The sequence below is a fragment of the Coffea eugenioides genome, chromosome 5, assembly GCF_003713205.1.
Source record: "Coffea eugenioides isolate CCC68of chromosome 5, Ceug_1.0, whole genome shotgun sequence".
Classification (NCBI taxonomy): domain Eukaryota; kingdom Viridiplantae; phylum Streptophyta; class Magnoliopsida; order Gentianales; family Rubiaceae; genus Coffea; species Coffea eugenioides.
In genome coordinates this window covers 31,552,139-31,567,376 of record NC_040039.1, presented here as the reverse complement: position 1 = coordinate 31,567,376, position 15,238 = coordinate 31,552,139, and the positions used below count along the sequence as shown (strand labels likewise).

Genomic DNA, 15,238 nt, shown 5'->3' with positions numbered 1-15,238 from the left:
TTCATTGTTCTAGATTACTAGTCTTATGTTTGCAACCTTTGTCCATAGAAAAGTTTGAATTTACTATTTGAATTGACATAAGGTTGATTCAAAATCAAGGTACAAATTTCATAGCTTTTTTATGATATAGTTCTTGATTGTTAATTTAGTGTTTCATTCCAATGATTTTATGGTTCTTATTAGCTTGATTTTTAAATTCATTCTCTTTTGTTTTTGGTGCAAGTTTTGAATTAGCACTTTCATGAGAATGAACAAACCATTCTCATAATGTGGATATATTTGCTAATATAGAGGTTGAGTATGAGAATTGGGAACAATTTAATAGTTTGCTCATTTTGTTTCACATTCATATAAAATAGGGTTCAAACCCTAATTATTTATAGTTAAATCTAGCATGAAAGCCATAAAGAAATTGTTGCAAGTTTTAACTAGCACCATTAGAAGGCTTTCTTTTGTGACAATTAAATATTGAAGTGTATTTTAGCTCATTTCTATGAGTTGAGAATTTTGCTACATCATCAATTAAAGTCCCATCAAATTGAGATTGAGTCATTTCTATAGCATTTTGACGGGTATTTTACATACGTGCAAGCTAAAAAATACCGAATTACACCCGTTCACTGCAAGTATACAGATCAACTAGTAGTTTAGGGTATATATCGGGTCGATCCCACAAGGAAGAGTGAACAATTACCGGTATTACTAAAGCTTCTCTATTATTTAGACTATCAATGAATTATAACAAATTTAACCTACTGAAATTATACAAAATAACAAATAAAAGCTCCTTAGGTTGTGGTATCCCTAACTACTCATGCAAGTGCTATATTTGGATCATTAATTACTACATCTAGGCTAGTTATGGTGTAATTTCCTTATGCATTTGAATCCTACTTTCGTAGTGAATCAATTATACTTATAACTAATCCATACCTATTCTCATGGTTATGAAATTAGCTACAAGTTCATTTCTTCAGTGAAATTACATGAAATGAATCACTAAAAACCACATAAGTGCACCTCTACTTTCGTGAGTGTACTCCCTATGTTTAGCACTTCTTGAACTAGTGTTAAATCTCAATTTTCATTGCAGAAACAACACCTTAAATAATCACAATCAATGGTACCAGATTAATCATGATTTAAAGAGCCAAAGTGCTAAATAACTTGCTCAAATCACAGCAGTCAAATAACCAAATAATAAACACTAACAATTATAGAAAGGTCAACCAAACCCAAGGCTTAAACTTTAGAAACACATAATGAACACAAAATCCAGAACTTGTATATTAACTAAACTTGGAATCAAATACAAAAGATAAAGAGTTTGGAAGGAATACAACCCTTGTCACATGAGCTTTCTTCCTTGCCTTCTTCATCCTCCATCTTCATCCTAATCTAGATAATAAACAAGAATGGAAAAGCTACACTACTCTATACTAAGCTAAACTAACACTAGGGAGATGAAAGAGCTACATTTCTGCAGCTTCAAGCTTTCTCCCGTAGCTCTCTTCTATTTTTCTGCTATGGACTCCAATCTCTCTTCTTGCAATGAATTTGGCTCTTTTATGATGAAAGGTGGTCAAGAAATGAGGATTACATCTCCCTTTTACAGCTGGGAATGTTTCTCACATGTCTAGCATCCAATGTGAGTTGGTGGAGGTGAAATTGAGTTTTATGCATACAGAGCAGCCTTTTCTGACCACAATCCGGCCAGGAATCCGGCCACAAATCCGGCCAAATTCCGGCCGGATTGCTACAGTGACCATTTGGTCACTTCTGGTTCAATTTCCAGCTCTGCTCCGATTTTGCATCAACTTCCACTGAACTTTTCTTGATGATAAAAGCTGATTTAGCTCTTTACCAAAACATGAAACTTGTAGCCCTTTGAGTTAGCTTTCCAATGCATCAAGAATCACCTCATTTGGATCTGTGTAGGCTGAGAAATGACCGGAATACCCTTACCTGCTCATTGCCCTGTTCCAGTTTCGACCAGTAGAAATTTGCTATTGTAATTCGGCATTTTGACCTAGAAAACCTTTAAACTGGATTTAGATCTCTTCATCAAAGTTGTAGATCTATCTCTTATCTTCAAATTGGTTCAAGAATCATCTTAATCCGATCATTGTAACTCAAGTTATAGCCGAAATACGAAAATGTGTCAAAACTGTCAAAATACACAAAATCCAAGTAAAAAATGATAAAAACCTCATTTAATCACTTAAAAGCATTTTTCACCAATTATAGCCAAAATGATTCATATTCTACCGATAATATAACTAAAGTGACTAAAAATAATATAAAATATCATACAATTATTACGTAAATTAGTCACTTATCAAACTCCCCCACACTTAAACCATTGCTTGTCCTCAAGCAATAAAAATACAAACCAACAATGATCCAAAATTTGAAAATAAACATATGTAGCATTTCAACTTCATTTCCTCAAAATAAAGTAAATAACTATTATGCAATTATTCAATTAAGTTCAAGTACTCATAATATCGAGTAAAGGAGAGCCAATTATACCACCATTATAACAAATTCAAGTCAATTTCTCATCCTTAACCAATTTCATACGCAAGTAACTCATATGGCCAATAATATGCTTTCTAAACCCATGATCATCTTCTTATTTAACTTTAAAGAGGGATTTATTTATATAATATCGCTAAATATTACTTAAGTTGTGAAGGTATCTTTTTACGCGAGGATCGACATTTTTAGATGAAGATCACCGGTTACTCAACACTTCACATACTCAAGTTGCTTTGCATACTCTTAATTCAAGTACCGTTTTACGCGAAAGTCGACATTTTTAGATGAAGACACCCGGTTACTAAGTACAAGAATCATTGGAGTAGAACAAATCTTATTCTATTTTTGTCTTTTTCTTTTGTTTCTTCATTTTTTTTTCATTTTTTTTTTAAGTAAAGATAATAACATTCCCTCGAAAGCATAATCATGAGAAGAGTATTGCAATTATTGACCATATTTATCACTTAACTTATAAAATCCAATAAAGAGAAGAAATTTCATCAAATATGCAAAAAAAATATAGGCATAATTTTCTCCACTTTAAAAGATATACTTTCCTACAAATGCAAAAATTATAATCACATAATAGTCATTTCCAAGTTAAATGAGAAAAGAAGTGCTTAAACCACATATATTTATCTCAAATGTAGAAGGACTTTGAACTACTAATGGTATGGAACTTGTTACCCCTTGGATAAAATCGAAAAAAATTAAAAATTGTTGAGGCAAGTTTGCAATTTTGGACAAGATTTTGGAAAAATTTTGAATTTTAACACAAGTCCAACATTTGCAACTAATAAGTCAATCACATACAATATATATAATCTCAATTCTCCCCCCACACTTAACATACACATTGTCCTCAATGTGTAAAAAGGAAAATCAAGATAAAGAAAGTAATACTCCCCTATGATGTGATTGAATATGAAGCTTCAAGGTACGTTGTTCACTTGTCTTCATTGCTTCATGAGTTCCATTTGGTAACCATTAGTGATATAAACCTAAAAATGGAAAATGAGAAACAAAAGTGATAACAAAGGCTTAATAAACATATAACGGCGATCCGTAATTCCTAAGCCTTTGTGGTGGTGATGTACCTATAGAAAATACACAATAAGCAACTGAAGGTACAAGAAAATATATGAGGAAAAGAAGAAAAAGAGAATCAAGGAATCTGCATTTTTTTTTTTTTTGCTCCGAAAACGCGACTCATCAAAACGCGCCAACAAGCCGCGTTTTGTGAAGTCGCGTTTCTTCACATATCTTGCAGGATCGAAAACGCGACTGTGTTATAAAACGCGACTTGGAGTCGCGTATTTGAAGGCGCGTTTTCAATTTTTGATCAGGCTGGAAAACGCGACTTGGTAGAAAACGCGACTTCCTGTCGCGTTTTGAGGCGCGTTTTCTTCAGTATAGGCGCAGAATTCAAAACGCGATTATGGAAAACGCGATTATAAGGCGCGTTTTCAGCCCAAGTGCATTTTCTTCTGCGAAATTTTTGCAGAAAGCCAATTTTGAAAAATTACCATTTGTACCCCAATCACACGAAATGCATCATAGATCATTTGTTTGCTAAAATTCTCAATGCATGCACATGTAAAATGATCAAAATATGCATTTTCACCCCTTCTAACAAATCAAAAACAACAATTACTCAAATTGAGGGGTTGAGTTCCTTGATCAAATTTCGCTTTTTTCACCTCATTTGGTCACTTTTGCTTCCATTTCCAATACCTACAAATGAAAAATAACAAAATAACTCAAACACATACTGTAAACATAAAATCACCCCAAAATAACATAAACTTAAACAAACATTGGGTTGCCTCCCAATAAGCGCTTCTTTAAAGTCAATAGCTTGACTATTTCATCTCATTTTTTCAAGGAGGCTTTGTTAGCGAATAATCCACCATTTTTGGTCGTGGTGGATCATTAAATGGTGACTTTATAGCCAAAGCCACGTGATCTAATGATGTGAGAAATGAAAGTGACTTACCTATCCCAAGTGTTCCATAGATATTACCTTGAATATGCACCACTTGAGAACTTACCAAAGGACATGTCATAAGAGTATCTTGGGCAGGAATACCTTTAGAACCTATACTTTCGCTGCACTCCTCAAGAGGGGTGAAAAATGAGTCATTAAAACTCAGCTCTTGAGGCTCAAAGTTAGTTCCAAAGATATTATCATGTGAAATGGACATTTGCTCATTGAAACACAATTGAGATTCATCATTTTCATCCAAATGCAATCCATTTTCACATACAACATTTCCACGATTCATGCTAGAATCATTTTGCAAATTATTAGAAGAAATAACTTCACACAATGCACTCAATTGCTCATGTATTCGACCAAAGTGAGAAGCTAATTCATCTATTCTTTCTTCAATCCTATCAAAACGATCGGAAGTTGCATTTGCTAGCTTTTCTAAAGCTAACTCCCAAGATGGCTTAGAATCATTAGCTACTCTTTCTATTGCCAACTCCCAAGATGATTTTGATTCATATTGGACACTTTCAGGTTGGTGATCATAAAAATATGAATTATCACTATAAGTACATTGATTATTCCAACCATAAGCAGGAGAATTGCTCCAATTAGCACTATATTGATCAAAACAAGGATTGTAATGCTCTAATTTATCATAATAATCCACATTTTGTGCTTGCATACATGTATTAGTAGCATGACAACCTCCACACAAGTCACAAATCACATGATAAGAATTAAAAACATTAACATTCCTCCTCTGCTCAATTTCATGCATCATGGTGTCCATTTGAACTTGTAACTTAATTACATCAAATTTTGCCTTTAAGCACCTTAAACCATCTTCAAAAGACATACATTCAGTAAATTCTTGGTTACCTCTGTTGAAGGAGCTTTGCACTTCATAACCATCCATTGCCAATCTTGCACTTCTCAAGCATTGTCCTCCAAATTGACCTACCCTCCTCATTACCTAAAATTGCTTTTAAACAACTTAAGAGCAAAATTAGTAAGAAGACTAGGTGATAAAACACATACACATATAAAATACTAAAATAACAGAAAATAACATTCACAATATAACTAATATTATGTCTAAACTAATAAAGTTGCTCTTCACACCGATATTGCCAAATCTTCCCCGGCAACGGCGCCAAAAACTTGACGGGTATTTTACATACGTGCAAGCTAAAAAATACCGAATTACACCCGTTCACTGCAAGTATACAGATCAACTAGTAGTTTAGGGTATATATCGGGTCGATCCCACAAGGAAGAGTGAACAATTACCGGTATTACTAAAGCTTCTCTATTATTTAGACTATCAATGAATTATAACAAATTAAAACCTACTGAAATTATGCAAGAAAATAGCAAATAAAAGCTCCTTGGGTTGTGGTATCCCTAACTACTCATGCAAGTGCTATATTTGGATCATTAATTACTACATCTAGGCTAGTTATGGTGTAATTTCCTTATGCATTTGAATCCTACTTTCGTAGTGAATCAATTATACTTATAACTAATTCATACCTATTCTCATGGTTATGAAATTAGCTACAAGTTCATTTCTTCAGTGAAATTACATGAAATGAATCACTAAAAACCACATAGGTGCACCTCTACTTTCGTGAGTGTACTCCCTATGTTTAGCACTTCTTGAACTAGTGTTAAGTCTCAATTTTCATTGCAGAAATAACACCTTAGATAATCACAATCAATGGTACCAGATTAATCATGATTTAAGAAGCCAAAGTGCTAAATAACTTGCTCAAATCATAGCAGTCAAATAACCAAATAATAAACACTAACAATTATAGAAAGTTCAACCAAACCCAAGGCTTAAACTTTAGATACACATATTAAACACAAAATCCAGAACTTGTATATTAACTAAACTTGGAATCAAGTACAAAAGATAAAGAGTTTGGAAGGAATACAACCCTTGTCACATGAGCTTTCTTCCTTGCCTTCTTCATCCCCCATCTTCATCCTAATCTAGATAATAAACAAGAATGGACAGACTATACTACACTATACTAAGCTAAACTAACGCTAGAGAGATGAAAGAGCTACATTTCTGCAACTTCAAGCTTTCTCCCGTAGCTCACTCTCTATTTTCCTGCTATGAACTCCAATCTCCCTCTTGCAATGAATTTGGCTCTTTTATGATGAAAGGTGGTCAAGAAATGAGGATTACATCTCCCTTTTACAGCTGGGAATGTTTCTCACATGTCTAGCATCCAATGTGAGTTGGTGGAGGTGAAATTGAGTTTTATGCATACAGAGCAGCCTTTTCTGACCACAATCCGGCCAGGAATCCGGCCACAAATCCGGCCAAATTCCGGCCGGATTGCTACAGTGACCATTTGGTCACTTCTGGTTCAATTTCCAGCTCTGCTCCGATTTTGCATCAACTTCCACTGAACTTTTCTTGATGATAAAAGCTGATTTAGCTCTTTACCAAAACATGAAACTTGTAGCCCTTTGAGTTAGCTTTCCTATGCATCAAGAATCACCTCATTTGGATCTGTGTAGGCTGAGAAATGACCGGAATACCCTTACCTGCTCATTGCCCTGTTCCAGTTTCGACCAGTAGAAATTTGCTATTGTAATTCGGCATTTTGACCTAGAAAACCTTTAAACTGGATTTAGATCTCTTCACCAAAGTTGTAGATCTATCTCTTATCTTCAAATTGGTTCAAGAATCATCTTAATCCGATCATTGTAACTCAAGTTATAGCCGAAATACGAAAATGTGTCAAAACTGTCAAAATACACAAAATCCAAGTAAAAAATGATAAAAACCTCATTTAATCACTTAAAAGCATTTTTCACCAATTATAGCCAAAATGATTCATATTCTACCGATAATATAACTAAAGTGACTAAAAATAATATAAAATATCATACAATTATTACGTAAATTAGTCACTTATCAATGGTGAAGGATGGGAAGTCTAAAAGCACAAAAATACTTGACGGTGAATCTAGGCAGGTGATTCAAGAGTCAAGAAAAAGGTGAAGTCCAATTTTGATTTTGGACGTGAATCGGTGGAGACTTTCTCATACCTCCAATGGTTGATACTTCATCTCGGTGGATTTTAGATTTTAGTTATGCTCTTTGGATGGTGTGGCACGTGTCCTAAAAAAAATAAAAAAAAATCTAATTTCCATGCGCCAGAAAACTCTGACAGATACGAGTTTTTCGTTTTAGGTGCAGTTTTGAAAACCACACATGGCAAGACAATCTTGATGATGGAAAGAAGTATGGTGACTTTATCACTTGATTGCCTCAATAGTTAGGGTTAGGGCTCACAGAAGGGGATCCCAGATTGCAAGTGGTGGTGAGAAAAAATCCTACAAAGGAAGATGGTGAATTGAGGCACCTTCTCACGAGTCAATTGGAGGTTGGACTCGGGATAACTACACATGTTCATTTGCCAATTGAATCAATTTGGTGTCAGGACTGTATTGATTCGGGTGTGTAGTTTGGTACCATATTATTTGGTAGTTGAAGGCAAATGGTTGCTAAAAGAAATTTTTGTCAATGTGGAGATTTGTTAGGAAATTGGCTTAATTTCTTTTAGGTAGAATTCTTATTTTGTGTGGAAGTAACTAGTTTCCTAATTGGTTTTAGTTACTTGAAATAGTAGTCAAGTAAAGCCTTATTTAGCTAGATGTTATTTCCTACTCTATATGGGTTTAAGAAATAATATTGGTTTCCAATTATTATTTGGTTTTTTGACAATAATGTTATCTATAAATAGGTGGGTTGGCATAACACACAAAGAGAAACACAAGGAGACACAAGGGGCATCATGTAGCCTTATGCATGGGGTGTGAGAGAGGGTTCTTGGGAGATGAGAGATGATACAAGGGTTGGGTTTGGATTCAAATTGTATTCTTGTATAGGGTTTTCCTCTCATAATAAAGAACAGGTTTCTCTCCGTGGATGTAGGCTCAATGGTGGAGTCGAACTACGTTAAATATTGTATGTCGTCTATCTTTCATGCTTGTGACTTGTTCCTCATTAAATTATTGTGCACTTAATATTTCAATAGTTGTTTATTCCGCGTTTGGATCCTCACAATAACTAGATGGCCAAATGAGTCTCTCCATACTTGCATGAGGAAAAGATAATTGAGAAGTCGCTAGTAGTTGTTGTAGAATCATTCATTAGTTGAATTGTGCAGAAATAATTTACAAAGAACTCAAGGAGCATTTTTTATCCTTCAAGAGAAGAAAACAGAATGACTAGTTCAACCTTACATGGCTATAAATTAGGCATATTTCCCACATATTCTTCCACCATCTGATTAGAAACATTGTTTCATCATAGTAGGATAATTCCTTTTTGATAACCATGGCTTTTCGCTTCCATATAGCCGCAGTCATCTTGACACTTGTTTTCGCAATTGTCTGTGCATCTGATCCGAGTCCATTGCAGGATTTTTGTGTGGCAGTTCCTGATGCCAATGCCACCGGTAACTCTGTTATTTCCAAAACTTTCATCGTGACTTTCTTTGATAGTATTATACTGTTGCATGTTGTGCTTAAAATGAATGCACTAGTTAATTTTGTCACATGCAGACTAACTTCATTGAACTTGGCTAATGCAGTATTTGTCAATGGAAAGATATGCAAGGATCCAAAGCTTGTGAAACCCAAAGATTTCTTCTTTCCTGGGCTTAACAAGCCAGGAAGCACAGCAAATCCACTCGGGTCTAATGTAACACAAGTAAATGTGAACCAAATTCCAGGACTCAACACTTTAGGTGTTTCCTTAGCACGCCTCGATTTTGCGCCTTATGGTTTGAACCCTCCCCACACCCACCCTCGTGCTACCGAGGTCCTCTTTGTTTTGGAGGGCACTCTTCTTGTTGGCTTCGTTACTTCGAATCCAGGCATGAACATGAAGAATAAGCTCTTCACCAAGGTTTTGAATCCAGGAGACGTGTTTGTGTTCCCGCAAGGCCTCATTCATTTCCAATTCAACCAAGGAAAGACCGACGCTGTTGCTTTTGCTGGTTTTGGCAGCCAGAATCCAGGAGTCATCACCATTGCTAATGCTGTATTCGGATCAGATCCTCCAATTTCTCCTGATGTTCTTACCAAAGCATTCCAGGTTGGAAACGATGTCATCAAAAAACTTCAGTCACAATTTTGGTGCGATAACAACTACAACCCATAATATGGGTAATTCTTGAAATTATGGGAGATTCATGGTGCGATAGTAATATGTTAAAGGATAAATAAATTGGGTCCTTTACACCTTGATCTCCTTACTAATGTACTTGAAACCAAACATCATTTGGACCCTTTTGTACCAGTACTTCAATTCTAAGATGAACAATGCATTGGCACATTTTGTGCTACCGGAAAATGCAATTCATGGAATCACTACTTTTTCTTTTTCTTTTTTTTTTGGGGGTACTTGTCCATCAATGTATGATTCACGTTTTTCTCTTTTTCCTTTTTTATTTTTTTTTGTTCCCTTCCTTCTTAGATACAAGAAATATCGACTCCCCATAGCATCCTGTAATAAGTATTTAGTAAATTGTGTGTAAGGGTGATGCTGAACCAAGTAGATTGATTTAATCTCGCAAGCTACCCAGTCAACAACTCAACTCGAGCTTGTTTTGATCGAGGTCGAGCTACACTTTCGAGCTCACAAGTCGAACTCGAGCTCTAATATTTTATACTCAAAGGCTTGGCGAGCCTAATGAGCTTTTTATAATATATATTTTTTAGTTTTTTATATTTATTATCATGAAATGTCAATAATATCCTTTATTTAAAATTATAAGTAAAATATTAATTTTTATTGCGTGAACTTGATTAGACTCGAATAGGCTCAATTAAACTCGATTACACTCGAATAGGCTCGATTGAGTTTGATTTAATTCGATTAGATTTAATTAAATTCAAACTCGAGTTCGAATTCAAGCAAGATAAATTGAAGTCGAGTTCAACTTCGAACTCAACTTCTAAAAGATCGATGAGGTCGAGTTAAGTTATTTTATCTCAAGTCGAAATCTAGACTCGAGTAGTGCACCACTCTACCTCAACTCGAATGGCCTCTCTATTTGTGTGCATAGCTTTGCAAAATCCAACATCTTGATGTTAGGTTGTTAACATCACACCAAAGTACTACGTTGTAAAATTTTGCAATTTTCCAGATACTGTCATGCCAGTTGTTGGATTTCAATTTCTTCACTGAAATATCTTTCTTCCAACATCTTACATAGCTTTTTAATTAAAAAGCGTAGTTAGAAATATACGAATCCTAGTATACAAAACAAGTTCATCCCTCGTCCACAATAATAGAGGACAAGAAATTATGACTCTCCTCTTTTCTTTTCTTTTTTTATTGTGGAAATTATGAGTCTTCGCTAGGCAATTATTTTTTTTAAAAAAAAAAACAAAGCAATACTGTTTAGTATTAGTATGAGTCCCTTTCTAATATACTAAGTATGAGTCTCTTTTAGCATTTCCAATATTTCTCTACAGATAGAGCAGTAGAGTGTTAAAAAAGATAGTAGTATATCGTTATAATTTGTCTATTTTTACCCCCGTTTCACGACAAATTAGATGACTGTCAACTCTTATATTTATCAAAAACCCAAGAAAAAGAAAAATCCACACTCATATTTTTTGAAATCATAACTATTACTAATAACTTCCATATTTCATTTATTACTTTTTATCAATTGTTCATTAAAAGTATCTGTTTTTCCCACTAGCCCTTTAGTACCAGTCTTGGATTCAGAATTATTAATATCTGATACGGACGTGGGTCAACAGCCCAATATCAACTCGATTGTCTTAACGGAGGGCCCACTAGTTTTTCTTGGAACCAATATATTATATATATCCACCAAAAAAAAGAGGGAAGAATATTTTCTAAACATCTCTGCTACAGTTTGGTTTTCCCAGCTGCACTCGCCGGTCCCGCTGCTGCACTCTCGATCGCCGCCGTCGCGGCCGCAACTGCCGTATCTTCCAGGTTTTTTTTATACCCTCCTATAATTCAAAAAATCAAGTGATTGGGTACTGGAATGTATAAAATATTGGGTAAATTTCTGAAATCGTTAGTTTCTTCCTTACAAGAGAGAAAGAAAAGGGGTTGGAAGATGAACTTTAATTTAGTTTCTTCCTGACAAGAGAGAAAGAAGAGGGGTTGGGAGATGAACTTTAATTAGGGCAAGTTCTCGTATCTATGGGTTTCGTTCTAATCAGGAGTGGATTAGGGCTAATGGTTTTAAATGCTTTTATGATATTTTGGTTGATTAAATGACATTGCTTAGTGCATGTTGTCTTTCTTTTGTATGTGGTTTACCTCAATGATACAATCAATCAGTAGGGTTGTTTTCAATTGTGAATTTGAGGTAGGAAAGAAACTAGGTCTTTGATGTAAAAGTTGAATCCTTGTCTACTTCTAGTTGCAAAGAATTTAGTATTTTACCCTTGTCTTAATCCAAAATGAGCATTTTGTAGATTGCGTAGGTAATTTTTTTTTTTTTTTTTAGTGTTTTATGGTAGTGCTTTCACTTGGGAGCTGGGATATTGGTTGGAGATTTTACATTTGGCAGTAGGATGAAAGCTAATCAACGTTACAACTGCCGATGGATGAGAACCTAGTTTATTAAGAAATTAGCACATTTAGTTTTTAATTGGTGATTGATGAATTATTGTTTTGAATCTTCTGAAGCAGGATAATAAATGGCTGGTGCATCCTCGTCGCTGAAGGAATATTTGAAAAGATATCAAGATGGGAATGAGGAAGAGGACAAAAAGAAAAAGAAGAAGAAGAAGAAGGCTAAACAGGTTGATACTGGTGTAGTTGTTGTTGATGAAGATCCCATATGGCAAAAACCAGTGAGAATTGAAGAGGAAGAGGAGAATGATTCAGCCGGTAAGTTAGCAAAATTCTCCCCTTTGACAGTGTACCTTCTAAGACTTTTCAATTTTTTAAGTTGTGATTAATGTAAGGTGTTCTGTGCAGATGAAGAGAAGCCCCTGGTTGATGAGGACATTGAAGTCAAACGAATGAAGAGATTGGAGCTACTTAGAGCTAGACGTCCTTTTGGCTCCATATCTGAGGATGGAAGTGGTTGGGTTTCAATCTCTGATGCTCCTAAAACATCAAACTTTAGTGACAAAGTCTTGGATATCTCACCACCACGTAGGCGGAGGGCTGACACACCATCTCCAGAACATGATCTGAGGTCATCTAGCGGACGAGATGCTGATCTGTCACCACCTCGTAAAAGAAGAGTTCGGAATGATACACCTTCTCCAGAACCCATGCTAAGGCCTCCTGGCACAGGTGATGCTGAGTCGTTGCTAGAACGGACACGTACAACTCGAAACGATTCACCTTCACCAGAACCTGATTGGAGATCAAGAGCAACAGGTGCAGATTTCTCACCTCCTCGGCAAAGACAGAAACATTACCTAAAAGAAAAGGATGAAAGGGATATTTCTCCTCCTCGTAGGAGAAAGGCTTCATATGATACTTCATCATCAAAATCTGGGTTTGGACCTTCGGAGTCTCGTAGAGAAGTTGTGAATCTTTCACCCCCACGACGGCAAAGGGTACGCCATCTGTCTCCATCGCCATTGACTAGGGAAGAAACATCAAGCCCTGGAGATCCAGATTCTGACCTCTCTCCTCCCCGTCGCTTTCATCAAGATCATTTGCATACCTCTCCAGTGGCAGATCTTTCACCTCCAAGGAAAGGTAGGAAGGATAGATATGTATCAAGTGATCTCTCTGCTCGACAGGCCACTCAGCACTTGAATGAGAATGATGCTGTACAAGCATCCTCTGCTTTAGACCTTTCTCCTCCAAGAAAAAGGAAGGAGAAATCTCCAACTTCAAAGCAGCAGGTGAAAACTGGTCTAGTTACTGGGCAAGACCTCAAAGAAGAAATCGCTAGAAAGAAGAAAGAAGATATGTTGAGGTTTAAAGAAATGGATCCTTCTATAAGTGGTCGTGGTGCTGAACCTGTCTATCGTGATAAAGTAACAGGTAAGAGAATGTCAAAAGATGAGTTCTTAAAATCGCAAAAGAAGGAAGAGAAGCCCAAGGAAGTCAAATTGGAATGGGGTAAAGGATTGGCACAGAAACGAGAAGCTGAAGCAAGACTGCAGGAATTAGAGAGCGAGAAAGACAAACCATTTGCAAGAAGAAGAGATGACCCTGAACTTGACAGAATGCTCAAGGAAAGAGTCAGATGGGGTGATCCTATGGCACACTTGGTCAAGAAAAAGCAGTTTGGGCCAGTTATGGAAGATTTAGGTGATGATGAGAAGATGAAAGAATCAGGTTTCATCATTCCTCAGGAAATCCCCAGTCACAGCTGGCTAAGAAGAGGATTAGATGCTGCACCAAACCGTTATGGTATTAAACCAGGGAGACACTGGGATGGCGTTGATCGCAGCAGTGGTAAGTTTACTTCCACCTTTTATAGAGTGATATAACCAGTAATGTGGTTTCTGTTGTTTCGCACATTGGCCCCATGAAGATGCTTTTGTCCAAACTCATTTACGTTATCACTGTTGCTACTAATTATCTGTTTGATCTTATGCATCTATTAGGTTTTGAGAAGCAAATGTTTAAGAGAATGAATGAGAAACAAGCTACAGAGAGGGAGGCCTACTTGTGGTCTGTGTCTGATATGTGAGGACTAATAATATCAGCATCATGTGATACTGATGGTTGAAACTGTAGAACAGATGCGGATAAGGGATTTACCAGGAGCATTGGATGGTAAATCAACACAGGAAAAAGTTGGTTTCTTCTTTTCTCCAACAAGTTTATCCTAGATGTGAGATAGAGGTATATTTCATTCGAAGAAATTGAAAGGAATGCTTGGAAGCAGTTGCCCGTTTGGAATTTTTGCTGTTTCTTTTTTTCAGATTTTGAATTTTTACTAGCTTATTGATGTGGAGCATCTGGCCAAAAAAAAAAAAAATTATAATTTGCCTACAAGCTGAAAAGTATCTCTCTACGTTCAATGGTTCTTGGCAAATAGTACGTCTTACCTAGATGAAGTTAGTTGGTTTGCTGGTCCCCAGATAGATGGATTTTTGAAAGTGTAAATCTATGAGACCATTTTGCTTCATGTGGATTTAATTCGAGGACATTTGTATTGTCCAGTATTGCATTTTGAACCTGATTTGTAGTTGACTGCACAGTCCATGAGATCTTTACTTGTGAATTCTGTCTTCACCCTTTTGAGAAAAATGGAATACTTCTCAAATTCTGTCTTCACCCTTTTGAGAAAAATGGAATACTTTGTTGCATTTTGATCAGTTCGTGTTTATTTCGGAAGTCTTTCATCTGCTGCAGCCAAGGGAATGTCTTTGTGCCCGAATTTATGTCTTTGTGACATGAAGCAGGGAATTCAAAACATGCAGCTACTTAGATAAGGAGCTAATGCCAGTGGTATTGATTAGGTGTTAGGACACACAGTCAGAGTTTAGTGAATTTCAAGACAGTGGAAGCAAAAAGATGATCGAAACTTATGAATTGGATGAGAGTTTACTTGGATGTTGAAACCTAGTGCTTTGAGCTGTTTCACAGGGTTCAAGCTCACCATAGAATGGAAAAGCTAGTGCAAGCCTGAAGGATCTTGCATGAAATATTGTGTATTTTACCTTTTTTTTTTTTGGCCAATACTCCACGTTTTCTTT

The 15,238-nt window shown here is 36.0% G+C and overlaps 2 protein-coding genes across 4 annotated transcripts; both read left to right on the top strand.

Moving 5' to 3' along the window:
- The first annotated feature begins 8,900 nt into the window (after positions 1–8,900).
- Positions 8,901–9,728, top strand: LOC113771392 (germin-like protein subfamily 1 member 14). The gene is made up of 2 exons (XM_027315975.1): positions 8,901–9,021; positions 9,157–9,728. Exons 1-2 carry the CDS (start codon positions 8,901–8,903, stop codon positions 9,726–9,728), a joined length of 693 nt encoding a protein of 230 aa, XP_027171776.1.
- Positions 9,729–11,459: 1,731 nt separating this feature from the next.
- LOC113769975 (BUD13 homolog) lies at positions 11,460–15,023 on the top strand. 3 transcript variants are annotated; one of them, XR_003468366.1, is made up of 5 exons: positions 11,460–11,543; positions 12,252–12,452; positions 12,543–13,988; positions 14,141–14,381; positions 14,945–15,023. XR_003468366.1 is itself a non-coding variant. In XM_027314319.1 (4 exons), the coding sequence occupies exons 2-4, from the start codon at positions 12,260–12,262 to the stop codon at positions 14,224–14,226; spliced, it is 1,725 nt and encodes a 574-aa protein (XP_027170120.1). In that variant the 5' UTR covers positions 11,460–11,543; positions 12,252–12,259; the 3' UTR covers positions 14,227–14,763. The 3 variants fall into 3 exon arrangements, 1 of the variants encoding a protein (XP_027170120.1); XR_003468367.1 differs by having other exon boundaries at positions 14,942–14,963; XM_027314319.1 differs by lacking the exon at positions 14,945–15,023 and having other exon boundaries at positions 14,141–14,763.
- The last annotated feature ends 215 nt before the right edge of the window (positions 15,024–15,238 follow it).